Source organism: Pristiophorus japonicus, chromosome 20, assembly GCF_044704955.1.
Source record: "Pristiophorus japonicus isolate sPriJap1 chromosome 20, sPriJap1.hap1, whole genome shotgun sequence".
NCBI lineage: Eukaryota > Metazoa > Chordata > Chondrichthyes > Pristiophoridae > Pristiophorus > Pristiophorus japonicus.
In genome coordinates, this window is record NC_091996.1 from 1,284,277 (window position 1) to 1,311,334 (window position 27,058).

General features: G+C 56.1%; 1 protein-coding gene across 2 annotated transcripts in view; it reads left to right on the forward strand.

The window, feature by feature from the left end:
* col5a1 (procollagen, type V, alpha 1) overlaps positions 1 to 27,058 on the forward strand; it is a 120,985-nt gene that overhangs the window by 22,777 nt on the left and 71,150 nt on the right. Inside the window, exons 1-12 of one of the 2 annotated variants that reach the window (XM_070863618.1) lie at positions 604 to 651; positions 5,590 to 5,634; positions 9,340 to 9,393; positions 12,706 to 12,750; positions 12,881 to 12,934; positions 13,940 to 13,984; positions 16,391 to 16,444; positions 18,059 to 18,103; positions 20,239 to 20,292; positions 23,456 to 23,563; positions 25,518 to 25,571; positions 25,668 to 25,721. In XM_070863618.1, coding sequence (XP_070719719.1) covers positions 5,602 to 5,634; positions 9,340 to 9,393; positions 12,706 to 12,750; positions 12,881 to 12,934; positions 13,940 to 13,984; positions 16,391 to 16,444; positions 18,059 to 18,103; positions 20,239 to 20,292; positions 23,456 to 23,563; positions 25,518 to 25,571; positions 25,668 to 25,721 — 600 coding nt within the window. In that variant the 5' untranslated portion in view covers positions 604 to 651; positions 5,590 to 5,601. Of the gene's footprint in view, positions 1 to 603; positions 652 to 5,589; positions 5,635 to 9,339; positions 9,394 to 12,705; positions 12,751 to 12,880; positions 12,935 to 13,939; positions 13,985 to 16,390; positions 16,445 to 18,058; positions 18,104 to 20,238; positions 20,293 to 23,455; positions 23,564 to 25,517; positions 25,572 to 25,667; positions 25,722 to 27,058 lie in introns of those variants that run through there. The other variant, XM_070863617.1, reaches the window with a different exon arrangement.

Consider the following 27,058-nt stretch of genomic DNA (forward strand, 5'->3'; position numbering starts at 1 on the left):
TGGGGGGGTGAGATTGTGGGGGGTGGGGGGTGAGATTGGGGGGGGGGTGGTGGTGTGGGGGGTGAGTTGGGGGGGTGGGGGGGGGTGAGATTGTGGGGGGTGGGGGTGAGATTGTGGGGGGTGGGGGGTGAGATTGCGGGGGGTGGGGGTGGGGGTGAGATTGTGGGGGGTGGGGGTGGGGGTGAGATTGTGGGGGGTGGGCGGTGGGGGGTGAGATTGTGGGGGGTGGGGGTGAGATTGTGGGGGGTGGGGGGTGGGGGTGAGATTGTGGGGGGTGGGTGGGGGGTGAGATTGTGGGGGGTGGGGGGGTGAGATTGTGGGGTGGGGGGTGAGATTGCGGGGGGTGGGTGGGGGGGTGAGATTGTGGGGGGTGGGTGGGGGGTGAGATTGTGGGGGGTGGGGGGTGAGATTGTGGGGGGGTGGGGGGTGAGATTGTGGGGGGTGGGGGGGTGAGATTGTGGGGGGTGGGGGGGTGAGAATGTGGGGGGTGGGGGGGTGAGATTGTGGGGGGTGGGGGGGTGAGATTGTGGTGTTGGGGGTGAGATTGTGGGGGTGGGGTGAGAGTTTGATCCCGGCTCACTGTGCTTTCCCTTGTAGGGTCCTCGTGGATTACTCGGACCGAAAGGACCAGCGGGACCAGTGGGCCCCCCAGTGAGTATCTGTGGGAGCCGAGTGTTGGCGGGGAAGGGGAGGCGATGGTTGCTATCAGTCTCTGGGATTTATTGTCGAGTGTCGAGCTGGGCATTAAGGAGCTGTTTCAGACTCCAGAACATCTCCTCCCCCCCATCCCCGCCCATTATACACCCAGTATATCATTTCACCTCAATGCCTGTTCGATGTGTGAACCATACACTTCATTTTATGGGTTTATTTAAACACGTCTCCATTTCACTCGGCCCTTCCCCCCAGTTACTGACCCCACTATTATAACTTCTCCCGAGCTGGGATCCGTGCTGCGATAGGTTATTGATCCGGGGGCCAGAGAGCTCGATCAGTCGCAGGCGAAAGCAGGGCCGGGATATCGAGGTCAGAGTATGTGACAGGGGCGTGCGCCAGGAATTGAGGGAGGGATCCATTAACACCAGGCAGACCACACACACAGCACATTCATCTCGGTGCCCAAACTCCCAATATACAGCCAGCCGTAGAATAATCGGACACGGACTCTGGACAGGGTGGGCCTCAATGTCCAGGGAAATGAAGGACAGCTGGTGAAAACCCTCAGAGTCCTGGGGAGGGAATAAGGCGGACATTTCTCTTTACATTGTGCGAGTTTCCCCCTCACTGCTGGTGTGGTTCATGTCTCTGGGTCACGGGGTCACACACTGACCTTTCACACTCTGTGACACGGGGCCACACACTGACCTTTCACACTCTGGGACACGGGGTCACACACTGACCTTTCACAATCTGGGACAGTGGGTCACACACTGACCTTTCACACTCTGCGACATGGGGTCACACACTGACCTTTCACACTCTGGGACACGGGGTCACACACTGACCTTTCACACTCTGGGACACGGGGTCAGACACTGGATTTAAATCCAGCCACAATGTTGGGATGAAAGATTTCGGGGCGTATTGGCTGTGATGCGTTGCACCATCTCAGTCCAGTGCCGGATCAGGACCAGGAGTCTCAGACGTTCCTGGCCAGTCTCAGTCGGAGGGAGTGCTGGTGCAGGAGGTGGTATTATGCTGTTCTAAGGTTTGGGCTAAGGGTGAGCTGTGTAATCGGTGCAGTGTAGAGGGAGCTTTACTCTCTCTCTGGCTGTGTCTGGGCTGATAATTGGCTGATACAGTACAGCACAACAGGAGGCCATTCGGCCCATCGTGTCTGAGCGGCTCTCTGCAGGAGTACTTTAGTTAGTCCCACTCCCCGCCCTTTCCCCACAGCCCTGCAAATTATTAACCCTCGAGTATTTATCCAATTCCCTTTGAAGGCTACTATTGAATCTGCCTCCACCACCCTATCAGGCCGTGTATTCCAGATCCTAACCACTCGTTGCATAAAAAAAGATTTCCCTCATGTTACCTCTAGTTCTTTTGCCAATCATCTTAAATCTGTGCCCTGTGATTATAGACCCTTCAACCATTGGAAATTATCTCCTTACTTACTCTGTCTAAACCCTTCTGAATTTCAAACACTTCTTTCAAATCTTCTCTTAGTCTTCTCTGCTGTATGGAGAACAACCCCAGCTTCTCCAGTCTATCAACGTAACTGAGGGTTGTCAACCAGTAACTAGTGGGGTGCCGCAGGGATCAGTGCTGGGACCCCAACTATTTACAATCTATATTAACCACTTGGAAGAAGGGACTGAGTGTAACGTAGCCAAGTTTGCTGATGATACAAAGATGGGAGGAAAAGCAATGTGTGAGGAGGACACAAAAAATCTGCAAAAGGACAGAGACAGGCTAAGTGAGTGGGCAAAAATTTGGCAGATGGAGTATAATGTTGGAAAGTGTGAGGTCATGCACTTTGGCAGAAAAATCAAAGAGAAAATTATTATTTAAATGGAGAAAGATTGCAAAGTGCCGCAGTACAGCGGGACCTGGGGGTACTTGTGCATGAAACACAAAAGGATAGTATGCAGGTACAGCAAGTGATCAGGAAGGCCAATGGAATCTTGGCCTTTATTGCAAAGGGGATAGAGTATAAAAGCAGGGAAGTCTTGCTACAGTTATACAGGGTATTAGTGAGGCCACACCTGGAATACTGCGTGCAGTTTTGGTTTCCATATTTAAGAAAGGATATACTTGCTTTGGAGGCAGTTCAGAGAAGGTTTACTCGGTTGATTCCGGAGATGAGGGGGTTGACTTATGAGGAAAGGTTGAGGAGGTTGGGCCTCTACTCACTGGAATTCAGAAGAATGAGAGGTGATCTTATCGAAACGTATAAGATTATGAGGGGGCTTGACAAGGTGGATGCAGAGAGGATGTTTCCACTGATGGGGGAGACTAGAACTAGGGGACATGATCTTAGAATAAGGGGCTACCCATTTAAAACTGAGATGAGGAGAAATTTCTTCTCTGAGGGTTGTAAATCTGTGGAATTCGCTGCCTCAGAGAGCTGTGGAAGCTGGGACATTGAATACATTTAAGACAGAAATAGACAGTTTCTGAACTGATAAGGGAGTAAGGGGTTATGGGGAACAGGCAGGGAAGTGGCCGAGATCGTATTAAATGGTGGAGCAGGCTCGAGGGGCCGTATAGACTATTCCTGCTCCTATTTCTTATGTTCTTATGTCCCTCATCCCTGGAACCATTCTTGTAAATCTTTTCTGCTCCTTCTCTCTCAGGCCTTCACATCCTTCCCAAAGCGCAGTGCCCAAAATTGGACACAATACTCCAGCTGTGGCCCAACCAGTGTTTTATAAAGGTTCATCATAACTCCCTTGCTTTTGTCCTCTGTGCCTCGATTTATGAAGCCTAGGATCCCATGTGCTTTATTAACTGTTCTGTTAACCTGCCCTACCATCTTCAACACTTTGTGCACATGTACCCCCAGGTCTCTGTGTTCATTCACCACCTTTAAATTTGTACCATTTAGTTTATATTTGCCCTTTTATTCCATGGGCTTCAATTTTGCTAACAAGCCTATTATGTGGCACTTTAGCAAACATCTTTTGGAAATCTGTGTACATTACATCAACCAGACTGCCCTCATCAACCTTCACTGTTACTTCATCAAAAAACTCAATCAAGTTGGTTCAACACGATTTGCGTTTAGCTAATCCGTGCTGGCTCTCATTAATTAATCCAAGTGACTGTTAATTTTGTCCCAGATTATTGTTTCGAAAAGCTTCCCCACTGCCGAGGTTAAACTGAGCGGCCTGTAGTTGCCGGGTTTATCTTTGTACAAGGGTTTTAACATTTGCAATTCTCCAGCCCTGTGGCATCACCCCCGATATCTAAGGAGGATTGGAGGATTATGGTCAATACCTCGGTGCGTTCCAACCATCCTTCCCTCGGGATAAATCGAGTGACTGACTCCCCGAGCTCCGAGTGACTCCCCGAGCTCCGAGTGACTCCCCGAGCTCCGAGTGACTCCCCGAGCTCCGAGTGACTCCCCGAGCTCCGAGTGACTCCCCGAGCTCCGAGTGACTCCCCGAGCTCCGAGTGACTCCCCGAGCTCCGAGTGACTCCCCGAGCTCCGAGTGACTCCCCGAGCTCCGAGTGACTCCCCGAGCTCCGAGTGACTCCCCGAGCTCCGAGTGACTCCCCGAGCTCCGAGTGACTCCCCGAGCTCCGAGTGACTCCCCGAGCTCCGAGTGACTCCCCGAGCTCCGAGTGACTCCCCGAGCTGAGTGACTCCCCGAGCTGAGTGACTCCCCGAGCTGAGTGACTCCCCGAGCTCTGAGTGACTCCCCGAGCTCTGAGTGACTCCCCGAGCTCTGAGTGACTCCCCGAGCTCCGAGTGACTCCCCGAGCTCCGAGTGACTCCCCGAGCTCCGAGTGACTCCCCGAGCTCCGAGTGACTCCCCGAGCTCCGAGTGACTCCCCGAGCTCCGAGTGACTCCCCGAGCTCCGAGTGACTCCCCGAGCTCCGAGTGACTCCCCGAGCTCCGAGTGACTCCCCGAGCTCCGAGTGACTCCCCGAGCTCCGAGTGACTCCCCGAGCTCCGAGTGACTCCCCGAGCTCCGAGTGACTCCCCGAGCTCCGAGTGACTCCCCGAGCTCTGAGTGACTCCCCCCGAGCTCTGAGTGACTCCCCGAGCTCTGAGTGACTCCCCGAGCTCTGAGTGACTCCCCGAGCTCTGAGTGACTCCCCGAGCTCTGAGTGACTCCCCGAGCTCTGAGTGACTCCCCGAGCTCTGAGTGACTCCCCGAGCTCTGAGTGACTCCCCGAGCTCCGAGTGACTCCCCGAGCTCCGAGTGACTCCCCGAGCTCCGAGTGACTCCCCGAGCTCCGAGTGACTCCCCGAGCTCCGAGTGACTCCCCGAGCTCCGAGTGACTCCCCGAGCTCCGACTGACTCCCCGAGCTCCGACTGACTCCCCGAGCTCCGACTGACTCCCCGAGCTCCGACTGACTCCCCGAGCTCCGAGTGACTCCCCGAGCTCCGAGTGACTCCCCGAGCTCCGAGTGACTCCCCGAGCTCCGAGTGACTCCCCGAGCTCTGAGTGACTCCCCGAGCTCTGAGTGACTCCCCGAGCTCTGAGTGACTCCCCGAGCTCTGAGTGACTCCCCGAGCTCTGACTGACTCCCCGAGCTCTGAGTGACTCCCCGAGCTCTGAGTGACTCCCCGAGCTCTGAGTGACTCCCCGAGCTCTGAGTGACTCCCCGAGCTCTGAGTGACTCCCCGAGCTCTGAGTGACTCCCCGAGCTCTGAGTGACTCCCCGAGCTCTGAGTGACTCCCCGAGCTCTGAGTGACTCCCCGAGCTCTGAGTGACTCCCCGAGCTCTGAGTGACTCCCCGAGCTCTGACTGACTCCCCGAGCTCTGACTGACTCCCCGAGCTCTGAGTGACTCCCCGAGCTCTGAGTGACTCCCCGAGCTCTGACTGACTCCCCGAGCTCTGACTGACTCCCCGAGCTCTGAGATCCCACAAATGTCTCTTTGATTAACCTGCGTCTTATTTGCTTTTCAGGGCGTGACAGGAATGGACGGTCACCATGGTCCCAAGGGTAGTCAGGTACGTACTCGCCACACGACCCTTGCTCCTATCGCCCCTTGACCCTTGCTCCTCAACCCTCGCCCCTCAAGCCTCGCTCCTCGCCCACCCCCCCACCCAGCATAAATCGGCCGGAACCCAGCATAATCCGTCCCAACTGTGAGCCTCAGCTCGTTTCCCTGACCTGACATTCACTTGGAAATGGGTGAGAATCCTGGAGCTCGGAGTCGTGGAGTGGGGGGGAGGGGAGATTTAATCTTCATTTCTATCTCCCCCCCTCCTCCCTCTCCCCCCGGGGAATTCCCTATGGGTGGCAGCGGGTTCAAAGTGGGGCCTTTCCACCCGGGGCCAGATGTTTCCCTGGAAACGCCCCCCCCGGCCGAACATCCCAGGCCAGGTGCTGGGTATTGTGGAGAATGTTCGGCCCCTCGGCCTCCGTTAGATAAACCAGGTCATCTGTTTCCTGAACCGCCATGAGATGCTTCATGTTAATGTCTGATGGCTCAGCGGGTGACTGCTCCCCGCGGTGAGTATCTGAGCCTTTTGCACCAGGGCGGGCCCAAGGTCTCAGCCTCGGCAGCACAGAGGACCAACACTCCCCGAATGTTTCTTTTGGTTGTGTGGTCTCTTTAACCAGCTTCGCGGCATGTTCATAATTCTTCACACGCACAAAGTCTGGGATTGAGAAGCCGGCGTGCGGACTGCGCAGACCCTCCGGCCCTGCAGCTCGGTGAGAACGTTGGTGCAGAGAGAGAGGGGCTACAGGTAGCCCCAAACACAGGGGTCCTGCTCCTGCTCACTGCTGGAACTGTGTGTGAGTGCGTGTGAGAGTGTGTGAGAGTGTGTGTGTGAGGGTGTGTGTGAGGGTGTGTGTGAGTGAGGGAGTGTGCGTGTGTCTGTGAGTGTGTGTGGGTGTGTGTGTGAGTGAGAGTGTGTGAGGGAGTATGTGTGTCTGTGAGAGTGTGTGAGAGTGTGTGAGAGTGTGTGAGAGTGTGTGAGAGTGTGTGAGTCTGTGAGTGTGTGAGGGTGTGTGTCTGTGAGTGTGTGTGAGAGTGTGTGAGGGTGTGTGTCTGTGAGTGTGTGTGAGTGCGTGTGAGAGTGCGCGAGAGTGTGTGAGAGTGTGTGTGTGAGGGTGTGTGTGTGAGTGAGGGAGTGTGCGTGTGTCTGTGAGGGTGTGTGTCTGTGAGTGTCTGTGGGTGTGTGTGAGGGTGTGTGTGTGAGTGAGAGTGTGTGAGGGAGTATGTGTGTCTGTGAGGGTGTGTGTGTGTGAGTGTGTGTGAGAGTGTGTGTGTGTGAGTGTGTGTGTGTGTGTGAGGGTGTGTGCCTGTGAGTGCGTGTGAGTGTGTGTGAGGGTGTGTGTGTGTGAGGGTGTGTGTGTGTGTGTGAGGGTGTGTGTCTGTGAGTGTGTGAGGGTGTGTGTGTGAGTGAGGGAGTGTGCGTGTGTCTGTGAGTGTGTGTGTCTGTGTGTGTGTGAGTGAGAGTGTGTGAGGGAGTATGTGTGTCTGTGAGGGTGTGTGTCTGTGAGTGTGTGTGAGTGTGTGTGTGTGTGTGAGGGTGTGTGTCTGTGAGTGTGTGTGAGGGTGTGTGTGTGTGTGTGTGAGGGTGTGTGTCTGTGAGTGTGTGTGAGTGTGTGTGAGTGTGTGAGGGTGTGTGTGTGAGTGAGGGAGTGTGCGTGTGTCTGTGAGTGTGTGTGTCTGTGAGTGTCTGTGGGTGTGTGTGAGGGTGTGTGTGTGTGAGTGAGAGTGTGTGAGGGAGTATGTGTGTCTGTGAGTGTGTGAGGGTGTGTGTCTGTGAGTGTGTGAGAGTGTGTGTGTGTGTGTGAGGGTGTGTGTCTGTGAGTGTGTGTGTGTGTGTGTGTGAGTGTGTGTGTGTGTGTGTGAGGGTGTGTGTCTGTGAGTGTCTGTGAGTGTGTGTGAGTGTGTGTGAGAGTGTGTGAGGGTGTGTGTGTGAGTGAGGGTGTGTGTGTGAGTGAGGGAGTGTGCGTGTGTGTGTGAGGGTGTGTGTCTGTGAGTGTGTGTGAGAGTGTGAGGGTGTGTGTGTGAGTGAGGGAGTGTGCGTGTGTGTGTGAGGGTGTGTGTCTGTGAGAGTGTGTGAGGGTGTGTGTGTGTGAGAGTGTGTGTCTGTGAGTGTGTGTGTGTGAGTGTGTGTGTGTGTGTGAGGGTGTGTGTCTGTGAGTGTGTGTGAGTGTGTGTGTGTGTGTGAGGGTGTGTGTCTGTGAGTGTGTGAGTGTGTGTGTGTGTGTGTGTGTGTGTGTGAGGGTGTGTGTCTGTGAGTGTGTGTGAGTGTGTGTGAGAGTGTGTGAGGGTGTGTGTGTGTGAGTGTGCGTGTGTGTGTGAGGGTGTGTGTCTGAGTGTGTGTGAGAGTGTGTGAGGGTGAGTGAGGGAGTGTGCGTGTGTGTGTGAGGGTGTGTGTCTGTGAGAGTGTGTGAGGGTGTGTGTGTGTGAGAGTGTGTGTCTGTGAGTGTGTGTGAGTGTGTGTGAGAGTGTGTGAGGGTGTGTGTGTGAGTGAGGGAGTGTGCGTGTGTGTGTGAGGGTGTGTGTCTGTGAGAGTGTGTGAGGGTGTGTGTGTGTGAGGGTGTGTGTCTGTGAGGGTGTGTGTCTGTGAGAGTGTGTGAGAGTGTGTGAGGGTGTGTGTCTATGAGAGTGTGTGAGGGTGTGTGTCTGTGAGTGTGTGTGAGAGTGTGTGAGGGTGTGTGTGTGAGTGAGGGAGTGTGCGTGTGTGTGTGAGGGTGTGTGTCTGTGAGAGTGTGTGAGGGTGTGTGTGTGTGAGGGTGTGTGTCTGTGAGAGTGTGTGAGGGTGTGTGTGTGTGAGGGTGTGTGTCTGTGAGAGTGTGTGAGGGTGTGTGTGTGTGAGAGGGTGTGTGTCTGTGAGAGTGTGTGAGGGTGTGTGTGTGTGAGAGGGTGTGTGTCTGTGAGAGTGTGTGAGGGTGTGTGTGTGTGAGGGTGTGTATCTGTGAGAGTGTGTGAGAGTGTGAGGGTGTGTGTGTGTGAGGGTGTGTATCTGTGAGAGTGTGAGGGTGTGTGTATGTGAGGGTGTGTGTCTGTGAGAGTGTGTGAGGGTGTGTGTCTGTGAGAGTGTGTGAGAGTGTGTGAGGGTGTGTGTGTGAGTGAGGGTGGGTGTGTGTGTGTGAGTGAGCGAGGGAGTGTGTGTGTGTGTGAGGGTGTGTGTCTGTGAGAGTGTGTGAGAGTGTGTGAGGGTGTGTGTGTGTGTGAGGGTGTGTGTGTGTGTGAGTGTGTGTGTGTGTGTGAGGGTGTGTGTGTGTGAGAGTGTGTGAGGGTGTGTGTGTGTGAGTGAGTGAGGGAGTGTGTGTGTGTGAGGGAGTGTGTGTGTGTGTGAGGGAGTGTGTGTGTGAGAGAGTGTGTGTCTGTGAGAGTGTGTGAGAGTGTGTGTGTGAGGGTGTGTGTCTGTGAGAGTGTGTGAGGGTGTGTGTGTGAGGGAGTGTGTGTGTGTGTGTGTGAGGGTGTGTGTCTGTGAGAGTGTGTGAGGGTGTGTGTGAGTGAGGGAGTGTGTGTGTGTGTGAGGGTGTGTGTGTGTGAGAGTGTGTGAGGGAGTGTGTGTGTGTGAGGGTGTGTGTGTGTGAGTGAGACCCTTACCTCTGTCCCTGCCCACTGCTTGTCACATGATGTTACAAATGAGTGTTTGCAGATAGTTCTCGATTCTGAGCAAACACAATTTGCTGAGTTTATGTGGTGCTGGATTAATCACAAATATATTTTCTTTCTTTAGGGTCCTCAAGGTGAACCCGGACCACCCGGACAGCAGGGGAATCCTGGTGCTCAGGTAACTCTCAGACCCCTCGATACACTCTGTACACCGGGGCAGCACACTGCCGGGCAGTCAGTACTGAGGGGCTGCAACAAACTACTGCAGGACATTAATAAACTTGCAGAATGGGCAAATGAAGTTCAACACAGATAAATGTGAGGGATTACATTTTGGTAGGAGGAATAGGGAGGTCACTTATTACTGGGGGGGTGTGAGTCTGGGTGGGGGAGAGGTACAAAGGGATCTCGGATACAGATACACAAATCACTAAAAGTACCGACACGGGTTAGCAAGGCCAGAAAAAGCAAACCAAGCACCAGGGTTTATTTCTCGAGGTATCGAATTGAAAAATAGGGAAGTTTTGCTGAACCTGTATGGAACCTGGGTTAGACCAGACTTAGAGCACTGCGTACAGTTCTGGTCACCATATTATAAAAGGGATATAGAGGCACTGGCGAGGGTGCAGAGAAGATTTACAGGGATGATACCAGAACTGAGAGGGTATACATATCAAGAAAGGATGAACAGGCTGGGGCTCTTTTCTCTAGAAACATAGAAACATAGAAAATAGGTGCAGGAGTAGGCCATTCGGCCCTCCGAGCCTGCACCGCCATTCAATAAGATCATGGCTGATCATTCCCTCAGTACTCCATTCCTGCTTTCTTGCCATACCCCTTGATCCCTTTAGCCCTAAGGGCCACATCTAACTCCCTTTTGAATATATCTAATGAATTGGCCTCAACAACTTTCTGTGGCAGAGAATTCCACAGGTTCACCACTCTCTGAGTGAAGAAGTTTCTCCTCATCTCGGTCCTAAATGGCTTACCCCTTATCCTTAGACTGTGATCCCTGGTTCTGGACTTCCCCAACATCGGGAACATTCTTCCTGCATCTAACCTGTCTGAACCCATCAGAATTTTAAATGTTTCTATGAGGTCCCCTCTCATTCTTCTAAATTCCAGTAAATATAATCCTAGTCAATCCAGTCTTTCTTCATATGTCAGTCCTGCCATCCCGGAAATCAGTCTGATGAACCTTCGCTGCATTCCCTCAATAGCAAAAATGTCCTTCCTCAGATTAGGAGACCAAAACTGAACACAATATTCCAGGTGAGGCCTCACTAAGGCCCTGTACAACTGCAGTAAGACCTCCCTGCTCCTATACTCAATCCCCTAGCTATGAAGGCCAACATACCATTTGCCTTCTTCACCGCCTGCTGTACCTGCATGTCAACTTTCAATGATTGATGAACCATGACACCCAGGCTTCATTCCACCTCCCCCTTTCCTAACTTTCTGCCATTCAGATAATATTCTGCCTTTGTGTTTTTGCCCCCAAAATGGTTAACCTCACATTTATCCACATTATACTGCATCTGCCATGCATTTGCCCACTCGCCTAACCTGTCCAAGTCACTCTGCAGCCTCCTAGCATCCTCCTCACAGCTCACACTGCCACCCAACTTAGTGTCATCTGCAAACTTGGAGATATTACACTCAATTCCTTCGTCTAAATCATTAATGTATATTGTAAATAGCTGGGGTCCCAGCACTGAACCCTGCGGTACCCCACTAGTCACTGCCTGCCATTCTGAAAAGGATGCGTTTATTCCAACTCTTTGCTTCCTGTCTGCCAACCAGTTCTCTATCCACGTCAGTATATTACCCCCAATACCATGTGCCTTAATTTTGCACACCAATCTTTTGTGTGGGACCTTGTCAAAAGTCTTTTGAAAGTCCAAAAACACCACATCCACTGGTTCTCCCTTGTCCACTCTACTAGTTACATCCTCAAAAAATTCTATAAGATTTGTCAAGCATGATTTCCCTTTCATAAATCCATGCTGACTTGGACCGATCCTGTCACTGCTTTCCAAATGCACTGCTATTACATCTTTAATAATTGATTCCAACATTTTCCCACTACTGATGTCAGGCTAACCGGTCTATAATTACCCGTTTTCTCTCTCCCTCCTTTTATAAAAAGTGGTGTTACATTAGCTACCCTCCAGACCATAGGAACTGATCCAGAGTCGATAGACTGTTGGAAAATGACCACCAATGCATCCACTATTTCTAGGGCCACTTCCTTAAGTATTCTGGGATGCAGACTATCAGGCCCTGGGGATTTATCGGCCTTCAATCCCATCAATTTCCCTAACACCATTTTCGGCCTAATAAGAATTTCCCTCAGTTCCCCTTTCTCGCTAGATCCTCGGTCATCTTGTATTTTCGGGAGGTTATTTGTGTCTTCCTTAGTGAAGACGGAACCAAAGTATTTGTTCAATTGGTGGGCCGTTTCTTTGTTCCCCATTATAAATTCCCCTGATTCTGACTGCAAGGGACCTACATTAGTCTTCACTAATCTTTTTCTCTTCACATATCTATAGAAGCTTTTGCAGTCAGTTTTAATGTTCCCTGGAAGCTTACTCTCGTACTCTATTTCCCCCCTCCTCATTTATATGCCTCTTCCTTGGATTTAACACTTTCCCTAATTTCCCTTGTTATGGTTGAGCCACCTTCCCTTTTTTATTCTTACGCCACTCAGGGATGTGCAATTGTTATACATCCCATGTGATATTTAAATGTCTGCCATTGCCTATCCACCGTTAACCCTTTAAGTATCATTTGCCAGTCTATTCTAGCCAATTCACGTCTCATACCATCGAAGTTACCTTTCCTTAAGTTCAGGACCCTAGTCTCTGAATTAACTGTGTCACTCTCCATCTTATTGAAGAATTCTACCATATTATGGTCACTCTTCCCCAAGGGACCTTGCACAATCAGATTGCTAATTAATCCTCTCTCGTTACACAAGACCCAGTCTAGAAACGAGAAGGCTGAGGGGTGAGCTGATAGAGGACTTTACAATTATGAAAGGGGTTCGAAAGGGTACAGGTAGAGAAGATGTTTCCACATGTGGGGGAGACCAGAACTAGGGGCCATCAATATAAGATAGTCACTAATAAATCCAATCGGGGAATTCAGGAGAAACTTCTTTACTCATAGCGTGGTGAGAATGTGGAACTCACTGCCACAGGGAAGGGTTGAGGCGAATTGTATCGATGTATTTAAGGGGAGGCTGGATAAACACATGAGGGAGAAGGGAACGGAGGCTTATGCTGACAGAGTGAGATGAGGAAAGATGGGAGGAGACTCGAGTGGAGCATGGACTGGTTGGGCCGAATGGCTGTGCTGTGAACTCTGTGTAATTAACGCTATAAAACACACACTCCATTTGTAGCTGCTGTTAGCTGCAGAATTTCTGCAATAAAATCTATCTCTCTGGGTTTATTCTTAATCTGTCGATGTTTCTTGTGTTTCACAGGGTCTCCCAGGACCACAAGGACCAATCGGACCCCCAGGAACCAAAGTAAGTGTCGTGTCAGGGGGCTTCCAACTTTGCTCGATGTGAAATCGGTTCCTCGCGGCTGAAGTTGATCATCTCTGTCACCGTATCTTGCTCGCACTCAATCTCAAATCTGCTCTCTTTCAACCCACAGGGTCCCACCGGCAAACCCGGGCTACCAGGAGTACCAGGAGCAGACGGACCCCCAGTGAGTCACCACCGGACCCCCAGGGGAGAGTTATACCGGCGGGGGGAGAGTTATACCGGCATATAGAGAGTTATACCGGCGGGGGCAGAGTTATATCGGCATGGAGAGAGTTATACCGGCAGAGGGGGAGTTATACTCCCAGGGGGAGAGTCACACCAGCAGGGGGAGAGTTCTCAAGATATGGGTGTCGCTGGCAAGACCAGCGTTTATTATGCAGCCCTAGTTACCCTGGTTTGATACAACTGAGTAACTTCAGGCCATGTCAGAGGGCGGTTAAGAGTTATCCAGGTGTGGGAAGGGTGTCACCGATAGGCCCAGACCGGGTAAGGATGACAGGTTTCCATCTCCGAAGGACATCAGTGAACCAGTTGGGTTTTTGCCACAATCTGACAGCTTCATGGTCACTGTTACTGAGCCAGATTTTTATTTCCGAACAAATTCAAATTCCCAAACTGGCCACGGTGGGATTTCACAGAATTACCGAATCGCACGGCTCAGGAGGAGGCCATTGGGCCCATCGAGCCTGTGCCGGCTCTGTGACAGAGCGACCCAATCAGTCCCACTCCCCGCTCTGTCCCCACAGCCCGGCACATTTCTCCTGTCCCAGTATTTATCCAATTCCCGGTTTGAAAGTTACTATTGAATCTGTTCCCACCGCCCTGTCAGGCAGCGCGTTCCCGATCACAACAACTCGCTGCGTAAACACATTCTCCCCATCTCCCCCATTGAAAGTTTTTAGACGGAGGCGGGTAGATCTTTGTTGAGTGACATGGAGCAAAGGTGGCTCTCAGTGGGTTGAGGCACAGATCGGCCGGGATCGTGTTGTAGGCAGGACAGGCTCGAGGTGTGGACTTACCTCCTGCTCCCCAAGCCGCTTGCAATCGGAGCTGTCCCAATGGGGACCTCACAGAGAAGGAGTTTTCTGACTGGGAGGGTGGAGGGCACGGGAATACTCACCGTGTAACATGGGTCGGAGGACTCAGCAATTCCTCTTTGTGTCCTCAGGGTCACCCTGGCAAGGAAGGTCCGTCTGGAGAGAAAGGAAGTCCGGTAAGTTCCATCGTCCGATTCCTCTGTTCTCTCGCTTTAACCCAGTGCTGTTCCCGAGCGATGTACAGCGAGTCCCGAACTCAATCCTGCCCGTACCCTGGGGTCTCTCCTGTACCCTTCCTCCCCCCGTACCCCTGGGGTCTCTCCTGTACCCTCCCCCCCCCCGTACCCTGGGGTCTCTCCTGTACCCTTCCTCCCCCCGTACCCTGGGGTCTCTCCTGTACCCTGCTCCCGTACCCTGGGGTCTCTCCTGTACCCTGCTCCCGTACCCCCGTACCCTGGGGTCTCTCCTGTACCCTGCTCCCGTACCCTCATACCCTGGGGTCTCTCCTGTACCCTGGTCCCGTACCCCCGTACCCTGGGGTCTCTCCTGTACCCTGCTCCCATACCCCCGTACCCTGGGGTCTCTCCTGTACCCTGCTCCCGTACCCTCGTACCCTGGGGTCTCTCCTGTACCCTGCTCCCCCCCCCCCGTACCCTGGGGTCTCTCCTGTACCCTGCTCCCGTACCCTCGTACCCTGGGGTCTCTCCTGTACCCTGGTCCCGTACCCTCGTACCCTGGGGTCTCTCCTGTACCCTTCCCCTCCCCCCCCCGTACCCTGGGGTCTCTCCTGTACCCTTCCTCCCCCCGTACCCTGGGGTCTCTCCTGTACCCTTCCTCCCCCCGTAACCTGGGGTCTCTCCTGTACCCTGCTCCCGTACCCCCGTACCCTGGGGTCTCTCCTGTACCCTGCTCCCGTATCCCGGTACCCTGGGGTCTCTCCTGTACCCTGCTCCCCCCCGTACCCTGGGGTCTCTCCTGTACCCTGCTCCCCCCCCCCCCCCCGTACCCTGGGGTCTCTCCTGTACCCTGCTCCCGTACCCTCGTACCCTGGGGTCTCTCCTGTACCCTCCCCACCCCCCCCCCCGTACCCTGGGATCTCTCCTGTACCCTTCCACCCCCGGACCCTGGGGTCTCTCCTGAACCCCCCCCCCATACCCTAGGGTCTCTCCTGTACCCTCCCCCCCCCCCCCCCCGTACCCTGGGGTCTCTCCTGTACCCTCCCCCCCCCCGTACCCTGGGGTCTCTCCTGCACCCTGCTCCCGTACCCCCATACCCTGGGGTCTCTCCTGTACCCTGCTCCCGTACCCCCGTACCCTGGGGTCTCTCCTGTACCCCCCCCCCGTACCCTGGGGTCTCTCCTGTACCCTTCCCCCCCCCCCGCACCCTGGGGTCTCTCCTGTACCCTGCTCCCCCCCCCCCCCCCCCGTACCCTGGGGTCTCTCCTGTACCCTTCCCCCCCCCGTACCCTGGGGTCTCTCCTGTACCCTGCTCCCGTACCCCCGTACCCTGGGGTCTCTCCTGTACCCTGCTCCCGTACCCCCGTGTCTCTCCTGTACCCTGCTCCCCCCCCCCCCGTACCCTGGGATCTCTCCTGCACCCTGCTCCTGTACCCCCATACCCTGGGGTCTCTCCTGTACCCTCCCCCTCCCCACCCCCACCCGTACCCTGGGGTCTCTCCTGTACCCCCCCCCCCCGTACCCTGGGATCTCTCCTGTACCCTTCCACCCCCGGACCCTGGGGTCTCTCCTGTACCCCCCCCCCCGTACCCTGGGGTCTCTCCTGTACCCTCACCCCCCACGAACCCTGGGGTCTCTCCTGTACCCCCCCCCCGTACCCTGGGGTCTCTCCTGTACCCCCCCCCGTACCCTGGGGTCTCTCCTGTACCCTCACCCCCCCCCCGTACCCTGGGGTCTCTCCTGTACCCTCACCCCCCCCCGTATCCTGGGGTCTCTCCTGTACCCCCCCCCGTACCCTGGGGTTTCTCCTGTACCCCCCCCGTACCCTGGGGTCTCTCCTGTACCCTTCCCCCCCCGTACCCTGGGGTCTCTCCTGTACCCCCGCCCCCCCCCCCCGTACCCTGGGGTCTCTCCTGTACCCTCACCCCCCACAAACTCTGGGGTCTCTCCTGTACCCCCCCCGTACCCTGGGGTCTCTCCTGTACCCTTCCCCTCCCGTACCCTGGGGTATCTCCTGTACCCCTCCCCCCGTACCCTGGGGTCTCTCCTGTACCCCCCCCCCTGTACCCTGGGGTCTCTCCTGTACCCCCCCCCCCCGTACCCTGGGGTCTCTCCTGTACTCTTCCCCCCCCATATGCTGGGGTCTCTCCTGTACCACCCCCCCCAGGCCTGTACCCTGCCCCCCACGTAACCCCCCCCCCCCCACCTTGGGCCCTCCCACGAGCTCCTTACTGCGCGTTTGCCCGTACAGCTGCCCCACAGGCGAATCCTCACCACCCGCGCACATGTCCTTGCCCCTCCCTGTCCCGACGGCCTGGGGTCGAGTCTGTGCCGAGCAGTCTCAGCCCCTGCGATCCCTCCGCTCGGCCCCACAGTCTGAGTGATTTTTGCCTCTTGTCTCTCCAGGGTCCCTCAGGGCCACAGGGTCCCATCGGCTATCCAGGTCCACGTGGGGTCAAGGTAAGCCTCGTCGGTTGTGGTCAGCATCTCGGGGCGGGCTGGAGACCGAGCTGGTGCCTGTATACGCCAGTCAGCGAGCTCTCGCTCAGCCCTAACCAGCTCGGGCACGGAGTCAACTTTACAGTTCGACAATGGAAATCGGAGTCCTAAATCAAGTTTACTTTAAGAGCAATAAAGAGCTGTTGGTGTTTCCAGCAGCCTGGGATGTTGTACGTGAGCCTCTCCTGCCCCAGCCACACCCCTTGGGACAAGGGGTTGGGACAAGTGCCAGGTGCGGTGACTCTGCCCAAGACTGAGTCACGCTGGGCAGAGCTGGCACACACACCGGGCATTGTGTGTCACCCCCCTGGGCCACGCTGATTCCTTCTATTCTTGGAAATCCAGTGTTTCACTGTTGTTTCTAAATGTGTAGTGAAGTTCCAAGCTGTCTGATGTTACCCCTGCATGATGGTCAGTTATTGCAGGGCAAAGACACTGAGACAGAGAGATACAGGGGGAGAGAGATACAGGGGGAGAGAGATACAGGGGGAGAGAGAGAGACAGAGAGAGAGACAGGGGGAGCGAGAGATACAGAGAGAGAGAGGAGAGACACCGAGAGCGAGAGATACAGAGAGAGCGAGAGATACAGAGAGAGAGAGGAGAGACACCGAGAGAGACAGACAGAGAGAGAGAGAGACAGGGAGAGAGAGGAGAGACACCGAGAGGGAAAGAGAGAGAGAGAGAGACAGAGACAGAGACAGAGAGATACAGGGGGAGAGAGATACAGGGGGAGAGAGATACACGGAGAGAGAGAGAGACAGAGAGAGAGAGACAGGGGGAGCGAGAGATACAGAGAGAGAGAGGAGAGACACCGAGAGAGAGAGATACAGAGAGAGCGAGAGATACAGAGAGAGCGAGAGATACAAAGAGAGAGAGGAGAGACACCGAGAGAGCGAGAGATACAGAGAGAGCGAGAGATACAGAGAGAGAGAGGAGAGACACCGAGAGAGAGAGATACAGAGAGAGTGAGAGATACAGAGAGAGCGAGAGATACAAAGAGAGAGAGGAGAGACACCGAGAGAGCGAGAGATACAGAGAGAGCGAGAGATACAGAGAGAGAGAGGAGAGACACAGAGAGAGAGACAGAGACACAGAGAGAGAGAGAGAGAGAGACAGGGAGAAAGAGAGAGAGAGAGAGAGAGACAGACAGAGAGAGAGAGGAGAGACACCGAGAGGGAGAGAGACAGAGACACAGAGAGAGAGACAGAGGGAGAGAAAGAGATACAGAGAGAGAGATACAGAGAGAGAGAGGAGAGACACCGAGAGGGAGAGACACAGAGAGACAGAGAGAGAGACAGAGAAAGACAGACAAACAGAGCGAGAGAGAGAGAGAGACAGACAGACAGAGAGAGACAAAGAGAGAGAGAGACAGACAGACAGAGAGAGAGACAGACTGAGACAGAGAGAGAGAGAGAGACAGACAGAGAGAGAGAGAGAGAGAGAGACAGAGAGAGAGAGACAGCCTCCCTCCCCTGACACTGCCCCTCCCCCCGACTGTCCCATCCACTTCCAGCCCACGGAGGGGTGCGGGGTAAGTTGAGCGAAACCCTTGAGCTGTGTTCTGTTGTTTTTCAGGGCGCCGATGGTGTTCGTGGTTTTATGGGACACAAAGGCGGAAAGGTAAGGAGTGGATTCTCGAGTGTCGATTCCTCACCTCATCTCTGAGGGAGCTCCAGTTTTAGTCGCTGTTTTTACACCAGAGAAGTTGTATAAAAAGCTCCTGAAACGGCTGGTTGATTCCTGGTGATGGTCACTGAGAATGTGACGGGAGAGCGAGGCCATTCAGCCCATCGACCTCATCCTGCAACGCAATTCCACGCTCCTGCCCTCCCAGTTTGCCCTCCTCCTCTCCTGAAGACTCTAACTCCTGATGAGTGGCCCAGTCTTCACCTGTGAGCCTGGATGGTGATTGGCACCAGGTATTCGACCATGAGAGGCACCACAGTCCTGGTTTCACTCAGACTCCCTGCAGGAACATTTATCCACACTTCCTTTATCAACATGTCCTTTATCAACCTGCTGTTGAGAGTGCTCCTATCCCTCCTCCCTCCTCCAGCAACATGTCCAGCTTGGTGTGGCCTGTCCTCGGTGCTGGGCGCGAGGCCGACTGGACCTGTCACGTCAGCGAACGCCTGCTCTGGGCAAAGCCACCGATCAGCAATGCAGTGTGTCCGTGCCCCGTGGTCTATTCAAACTTTAACCATCTGTACAAAACGCCCACAGCCCGAAGAAGGTAACCACAGCCAGTGGAAAGAGAGCTGTGAGTAGCTGCTGCCCCTTCATGCAGTGCTGGAGGGAGTCCTTCATCTCGTGTTCAGCCGTGCGAGGTTACGAGAGGGCACGGTGTGAGCGTCAGCGCTGATGTCAGACCAGTGAACCTGGCTCTGGAACCGGGAGAGGCAGGACTGACCCTACCATTCCCACATTGAAGCACAGCCCCCTCGGCCTCCCAGGGCTCATCCCATCTTCTCGATACATAGGCGCCTTTCACTCCCTCAGTACTGCCCCTCCGACAGTGTAACACTCCCTCAGTACTACCCCTCCGACAGTGTAACACTCCCTCAGTACTGCCCCTCCGACAGTGTAGCACTCCCTCAGTACTACCCTCCGACAGTGTAACACTCCCTCAGTACTACCCCTCCGACAGTGTAACACTCCCTCAGTACTGCCCCTCCGACAGTGTAGCACTCCCTCAGTACTACCCTCCGACAGTGTAACACTCCCTCAGTACTACCCCTCCGACAGTGTAGCACTCCCTCAGTACTGCCCCTCCGACAGTGTAGCACTCCCTCAGTACTACCCTCCGACAGTGTAGCACTCCCTCAGTACTACCCTCCGACAGTGTCGCACTCCCTCAGTACTACCCTCCGACAGTGTAACACTCCCTCAGTACTGCCCCTCCGACAGTGTAACACTCCCTCAGTACTGCCCCTCCGACAGTGCAGTGCTCCCTCAGTACTACCCTACGACAGTGCAGCACTCCCTCAGTACTACCCTCCGACAGTGCAACGCTCCCTCAGTACTGCCCCTCCGACAGTGCAGCACTCCCTCAGTACTGCCCCTCCGACAGTGCAGCACTCCCTCAGTACTGCCCCTCCGACAGTGCAGCACTCCCTCAGTACTGCCCCTCCGACAGTGCAGCACTCCCTCAGTACTGCCCCTCCGACAGTGCAGCACTCCCTCAGTACTGCCCCACCGACAGTGCAGCACTCCCTCAGTACTGCCCCTCCGACAGTGCAGCACTCCCTCAGTACTGCCCCTCCGACAGTGCAGCACTCCCTCAGTACTGCCCCTTCGACAGTGCAGTGCTCCCTCAGTACTACCCTCCGACAGTGCAGAGCTCCCTCAGTACTGCCCCTCCGACAGTGCAGCACTCCCTCAGTACTGCCCCTCCGACAGTGCAGCACTCCCTCAGTACTACACTGGGAGTGTCAGCCTGGAATTTGTGCTCAAATCTCTGGAGTGGGCCTTGAACCCACGACCTTCATAGGCCAGAGAGAATCGCACTGAGCCACGGCTGACATTGGAGAGACATTGAAGCAGGCGAGCAGTGAGTGTGAAGGGTACAGGGGGGAGCAGTGGGGAGCGAGGCACAAGTGTCCGTGGGGAGAGCCTTGGCTTCCACCTCTCCCAGCATCCTGTCAGTGTGTCGGACCTCGAGCGATGCCATTGGTGGAGCCTCAGCCTGTGGGGGGGGGGGCGTGTCCCAGTTACACTTGTGAATCTCATTCTTTATTCTCTTTCCACTTTTACAGGGTGAAGATGGTTTCCCAGGCTTCAAGGGCGACATGGGAATAAAGGGCGACAGAGTGAGTAACAGACGGAAGCACTGTACACCCTGTCACTGGAGAACCTTACAGCACAGAGGGCCATTCTGTGACAGAGCGATCCAATCAGTCCCACTTCCCGGCTCGGTCCCCACACTCCAAACTTTTCCCCTTTTGAAAGTTACTATTAAATCTACTCCCACCGTCATTTCACACCTGGAGCACTGTGAGCAGTTCTGGGCCCCACACCTGGAGCACTGTGAGCAGTTCTGGGGCCCACACCTGGAGCACTGTGAGCAGTTCTGGGTCCACACCTGGAGCACTGTGAGCAGTTCTGGGTCCACACCTGGAGCACTGTGAGCAGTTCTGGGCCCACACCGTAGGGAGGATATATTGACCTCGGAGGGAGAGCAGTGTGGGTTTACCAGACTGATACCCGGACTCCAAGGGTTAAGTTACGAGGAGAGATTACACAAACTAGGGTTGTATTCCCTAGAATTTAGAGGGTTAAGAGGTGATCTGATGGAAGTTTTCAGGATATTGAGGGGAACAGATTGGGTCGATAGAGAGAGACTGTTCCCGCTGGTTGGGGAGTACAGGACTCGGGGGCACAGTCTAAACATTAGAGCCAGATCTTTCAGGAGTGAAGTTCAGAAACACTTCTGCACACAAAGGGTGGGAGAGGTTTGGAACTCTCTCCCGAAAACGGCAGTTAATGCTGGATCAGTTGCTAATTTTAAATTTTTATTAACCTAAGATATTAAGGATATGGGCCAAAGGCGGGTTTATGGAGTTAGGTCACAGATTAGCCATGATCTCATTGAATGGCAGAACAGACTCGAGGGGCTGAATGGCCTCCTCCTGTTCCTGTGTTCCTGTGTTCAGGCAGCGCGTTCAGATCACAACAACTCTCTCTCTGTCCCTCTCTCTCTCTGTGTCCCTGTGATCCTCTCTCTCTAACTCTCTTTCTCTCTGTCTCTCCCTCTCTCTGTGTCTCTGTTATATTTCATGTATTATTGTAGACCATGATTTGATTTCCTTGCTATCTCTAACTGAAATGCAGGTCCCACCCCCAATTGTTTTGGTGAGTGATGGTTCCAGACTCCTGGAGTTGAGCATCTGTGGTTTCCAACCCCTGAGCCCATTGCTGTGTCAGCTTGGCAAACAGCCTGTACCAAGTTCCCTCGTGTTGTGAGCCGCTCCATAGGTGTCAGAGCTGTTTAATGTCAGAGTCTCCCCATCTCACAGTGTCTGCTCTCGGTCCGCCCAAACTGTCTCCGCAAGATATTACTGAAACACAACACATTGTAAATCCAGACTAGTCCACAATGGATCTTTATTCACAGAGCAATTGCTTTTCTGTCAAGATTCAATCATCAACAGGAAAATCCAATCCAAAATATTTCACAATTTCAGCTGTTTGGAAAGGGATGCAGGTAATTAATATTCTGGAATGTGAGACCAGAGCACAGGAGTGATAGGGAGGAGGCCGAGAATCGGGTAAAACCCACAGCACATTCACCAAGGACAGACTGACCGGCAAAGCCAAACGTCTATGACCAAACCTGCTCACAGTGCTCCATCCTGCTCACTGTAACACACACCAACCCTTCACTCCGAGACTGTGACAGCGAGCATTGCAGACCCGCTCCCGGTCTCCCTCACTCCCGGTCTCTGTCTCTGTCCCTCACTCCCGGTCTCCCTCACTCCCTCCGGTCTCCCTCACTCCCCCCGGTCTCCCTCACTCCCCCACCGGTCTCTCTCACTCCCCCACCGGTCTCTCTCACTCCCCCCCCGGTCTCTCTCACTCCCCCCCCGGTCTTTCTCACTCCCCCCGGTCTCCCTCACTCCCCCCGGTCTCCCTCACTCCCCCCTGGTCTCTCTCACTCCCCCCGGTCTCCCTCACTCCCCCCGGTCTCCCTCACTCCACCCAGTCTCCCTCACTCCCCCCGGTCTCCCTCACTCCCCCCGGTCTCCCTCACTCCACCCGGTCTCCCTCACTCCCCCGGTCTCCCTCACTCCACCCGGTCTCACTCACTCCCCCCCCGGTCTCCCTCACTCCCCCCGGTCTCCCTCACTCCCCCCGGTCTCCCTCACTCCACCCGGTCTCCCTCACTCCCCCCGGTCTCCCTCACTCCCCCCGGTCTCCCTCACTCCCCCCCCGGTCTCCCTCACTCCCCCCCGGTCTCCCTCACTTCCCCCCGGTCTCCCTCACTCCCCCCGGTCTCCCTCACTCCCCCCCGGTCTCCCTCACTCCCCCCCGGTCTCCCTCACTCCCCCCCGGTCTCCCTCACTCCCCCCGGTCTCCCTCACTCCCCCCCCGGTCTCCCTCACTCCCCCCAGTCTCCCTCACTCCCTCCCCGGTCTCTCTCACTCCCCCTGGTCTCCCTCACTCCCCCCCCCGGTCTCCCTCACTCCCCCCGGTCTCCCTCACTCCCCCCCGGTCTCCCTCACTCCCCCCCGGTCTCCCTCACTCCCCCCCGGTCTCCCTCACTCCCCCCGGTCTCCCTCACTCCCCCACCCCGGTCTCTCTCACTCCCCCCGGTCTCCCTCACCCCCCCCGGTCTCCCTCACTCCCCCCGGTCTCCCTCACTCCCCCCCGGTCTCCCTCACCCCCCCCCGGTCTCCCTCACTCCCCCCCCGGTCTCCCTCACTCCCCCCGGTCTCCCTCACTCCCCCCCGGTCTCCCTCACTCCCCCCCGGTCTCCCTTACTCCCCCCCGGTCTCCCTCACTCCCCCCCGGTCTCCCTCACTCCCCCCCCGGTCTCCCTCACTCCCCCCGGTCTCCCTCACTCCCCCCCGGTCTCCCTCACTCCCCCCCGGTCTCCCTCACTCCCCCCGGTCTCCCTCACTCCCCCCCCCCCGGTCTCCCTCACTCCCCCCCGGTCTCCCTCACTCCCCCCAGTCTCCCTCACTCCCTCCCCGGTCACTCTCACTCCCCCTGGTCTCCCTCACTCCCCCCCCGGTCTCCCTCACTCCCCCCCGGTCTCCCTCACCCCCCCCCCCGGTCTCCCTCACTCCCCCCGGTCTCCCTCACTCCCCCCCGGTCTCCCTCACTCCCCCCCGGTCTCCCTCACTCCCCCCCAGTCTCCCTCACTCCCCCCGGTCTCCCTCACTCCCCCCGGTCTCCCTCACTCCCGGTGTAATGAAACCTTTCTGTGACAATCCATTCACTTGCCGAACTTGTGCTTTTGTTTGTTGGCAGGGTGAGCTCGGTCCGGCAGGTCCCCGGGGAGAGGATGGCCCGGAAGGTCCGAAGGGTCGCGTTGGGCCTTCAGGAGATCCTGGCCCACCAGGCCCAGCTGGTGAAAAGGTATCTGAGCATGAACCGGCCCCAGAGTTCCAGGGCTTGCACCCGAGTGCTCCAATCAATGACAGTCACTGAGAGGAAAGTCCAAGTACTGTCGGAAACACTGTACCTCCCTCTCAGCGACCTGTGTAAACCTTCGCATGTGACCTTTGGCACTTGTCCCAGTCCTGTGTGAAGCAAAGTAATAACCCAATTCTATCGGGAACCATTTCCTGCATGTAACATTCTGAATAAGGTCTTTGAAGGAGAGAGTGAAAAAAATATGGTCAGAGACAATTAGATGTGTTTCTGGAGAGAGAAGGGTTGAGGGTGACAAGGTGAGAAGGTGGGATTGAGGGACGTGGGGATGGGGAGGTTGAGGGATATGGGGAGAGGTGGGGATGTGAGGGAGGTGGGGTTGAGGGAGGTGGGGTTGAGGGATGTGGGGGAGGTGGGGTTGGGGGAGGTGGGGTTGAGGGAGGTGGGGATGTGAGGGAGGTGGGGTTGGGGGATGTGGGGCAGGTGGGGTTGGGGGAGGTGGGGAAGGTGGGGTTGGGGGATGTGAGGGAGGCGGGGTTGGGGGATGTGGGGAAGGTGGGGTTGGGGGATGTGAGGGAGGCGGGGTTGGGGGATGTGGGGAAGGTGGGGTTGGGGGATGTGGGGCAGGTGGGGTTGGGGGATGTGGGGCAGGTGGGGTTGGGGGATGTGGGGCAGGTGGGGTTGGGGGATGTGGGGAAGGTGGGGTTGGGGGATGTGAGGAAGGCGGGGTTGGGGGATGTGGGGAAGGTGGGGTTGGGGGATGTGGGGGAGGTGGGGTTGGGGGAGGTGGTGAAGGTGGGGTTGGGGGATGTGGGGCAGGTGGGGTTGGGGGATGTGGGGGAGGTGGGGTTGGGGGATGTGGGGAAGGTGGGGTTGGGGGATGTGGGGCAGGTGGGGTTGGGGGATGTGGGGCAGGTGGGGTTGGGGGATGTGGGGGAGTTGGGGTTGGGGGATGTGGGGAAGGTGGGGTTGGGGGATGTGGGGCAGGTGGGGTTGGGGGATGTGGGGAAGGTGGGGTTGGGGGATGTGGGGCAGGTGGGGTTGGGGGATGTGGGGAAGGTGGGGTTGGGGGATGTGGGGAAGGTGGGGTTGGGGGATGTGGGGCAGGTGGGGTTGGGGGATGTGGGGGAGGTGGGGTTGGGGGATGTGGGGCAGGTGGGGTTGGGGCAGGTGGGGTTGGGGAATGTGGGGAAGGTGGGGTTGGGGGATGTGGGGAAGGTGGGGTTGGGGGAGGTGGGGAAGGTGGGGTTGGGGGAGGTGGGGAAGGTGGGGTTGGGGGAGGTGGGGAAGGTGGGGTTGGGGGATGTGGGGAAGGTGGGGTTGGGGGAGGTGGGGAAGGTGGGGTTGGGGGATGTGGGGAAGGTGGGGTTGGGGGAGGTGGGGAAGGTGGGGTTGGGGGATGTGGGGCAGGTGGGGTTGGGGGATGTGGGGCAGGTGGGGTTGGGGGATGTGGGGAAGGTGGGGTTGGGGGAGGTGGGGAAGGTGGGGTTGGGGGATGTGGGGAAGGTGGGGTTGGGGGAGGTGGGGAAGGTGGGGTTGGGGGATGTGGGGAAGGTGGGGTTGGGGGAGGTGGGGAAGGTGGGGTTGGGGGATGTGGGGAAGGTGGGGTTGGGGGATGTGAGGGAGGCGGGGTTGGGTCTAATGGACATTTCCTGATGCTGTAACCCTTTATGTGACCGTATGAAAAGTCGTTCACTTCGCAGAATAATATCGAGACCCGGGTGAAGCCGGTGAGTGGAGGATCCTAGCCCTGCAAAGGGGGCTCGATGACCCCCATGGTTGACTCCCCAATCCGCAGTGCCATTGATGGCGGGTCCGTGTTGGGAGCCAGCCCATGGGTCTGGGTGTGTCCCGTCTCTCCCGCCTCCTGTCAGAGGGATTGAGGGGGAAAGGCCCAGGTTCCACGACACCACTTAACCTGTTTCTTCTGTTGCCCTAGGGAAAGCTGGGAGTTCCAGGCTTGCCGGGATACCCAGGACGACAAGGCCCAAAGGTAAGTGAGCCTCCTGCGGTTGAGCAGCTGACCCTACCTGTAGCTGCCATAGCCTCTTGCTTCCCCTTAATGATTTTTCTCTCTTGGTCTTTCCAGGGATCAATTGGATTCCCAGGATTCCCCGGAGCGAATGGCGAGAAAGGTGTCAGGGTAGGTCTCAGCTTCATGACCGGCAGACGTTACGTGGGAAATATGCCGAGCTCGGCCGTCCAGAAAAGGTTCAGTTTGTGGGATCTGAGTGGAGCGCATCAGTTTGTAATAAACACGGAGGCTTTGTGTGAAAAGGCTTCTTCACATTGTTCCACAGCTCAATGAGGAACCACCCTGCCCACCGTGGTACTGAGGCCCACAGTGTCGGTACAGACTGGGTTAGAGAGACCCAGGCCCACAGTGTAGGTACAGACTGGGTTAGAGAGACCCTGCCCCACAGTGTAGGGTACAGACTGGGTTAGAGAGACCCAGGCCCACAGTGTAGGGTACAGACTGGGTTAGAGAGACCCTGCCCCACAGTGTAGGTACAGACTGGATTAGAGAGACCCAGGCCCACAGTGTAGGTACAGACTGGGTTAGAGAGACCCAGGCCCACAGTGTAGGTACAGACTGGGTTAGAGAGACCCAGGCCCACAGTGTAGGGTACAGACTGGGTTAGAGAGACCCTGCCCCACAGTGTAGGGTACAGACTGGGTTAGAGAGAGACCCAGGCCCACAGTGTAGGTACAGACTGGGTTAGAGAGACCCTGCCCCACAGTGTAGGTACAGACTGGATTAGAGAGACCCAGGCCCACAGTGTAGGTACAGACTGGGTTAGAGAGACCCAGGCCCACAGTGTAGGTACAGACTGGGTTAGAGACACCCAGGCCCACAGTGTAGGGTACAGACTGGGTTAGAGAGACCCTGCCCCACAGTGTAGGTACAGACTGGGTTAGAGAGACCCTGCCCCACAGTGTATGTACAGACTGGGTTAGAGAGACCCAGGCCCACAGTGTATGTACAGACTGGGTTAGAGAGACCCTGCCCCACAGTGGAGGTACAGACTGGGTTAGCGAGACCCAGGCCCACAGTGTAGGTACAGACTGGGTTAGAGAGACCCAGGCCCACAGTGTAGGTACAGACTGGGTTAGAGAGACCCAGGCCCACAGTGTAGGGTACAGACTGGGTTAGAGAGACCCTGCCCCACAGTGTATGTACAGACTGGGTTAGAGAGACCCTGCCCCACAGTGTATGTACAGACTGGGTTAGAGAGACCCTGCCCCACAGTGTATGTACAGACTGGGTTAGAGAGACCCAGGCCCACAGTGTATGTACAGACTGGGTTAGAGAGACCCTGCCCCACAGTGTAGGTACAGACTGGGTTAGAGAGACCCAGGCCCACAGTGGAGGTACAGACTGGGTTAGAGAGACCCAGGCCCACAGTGTAGGGTACAGACTGGGTTAGAGAGACCCAGGCCCACAGTGTAGGGTACAGACTGGGTTAGAGAGACCCAGGC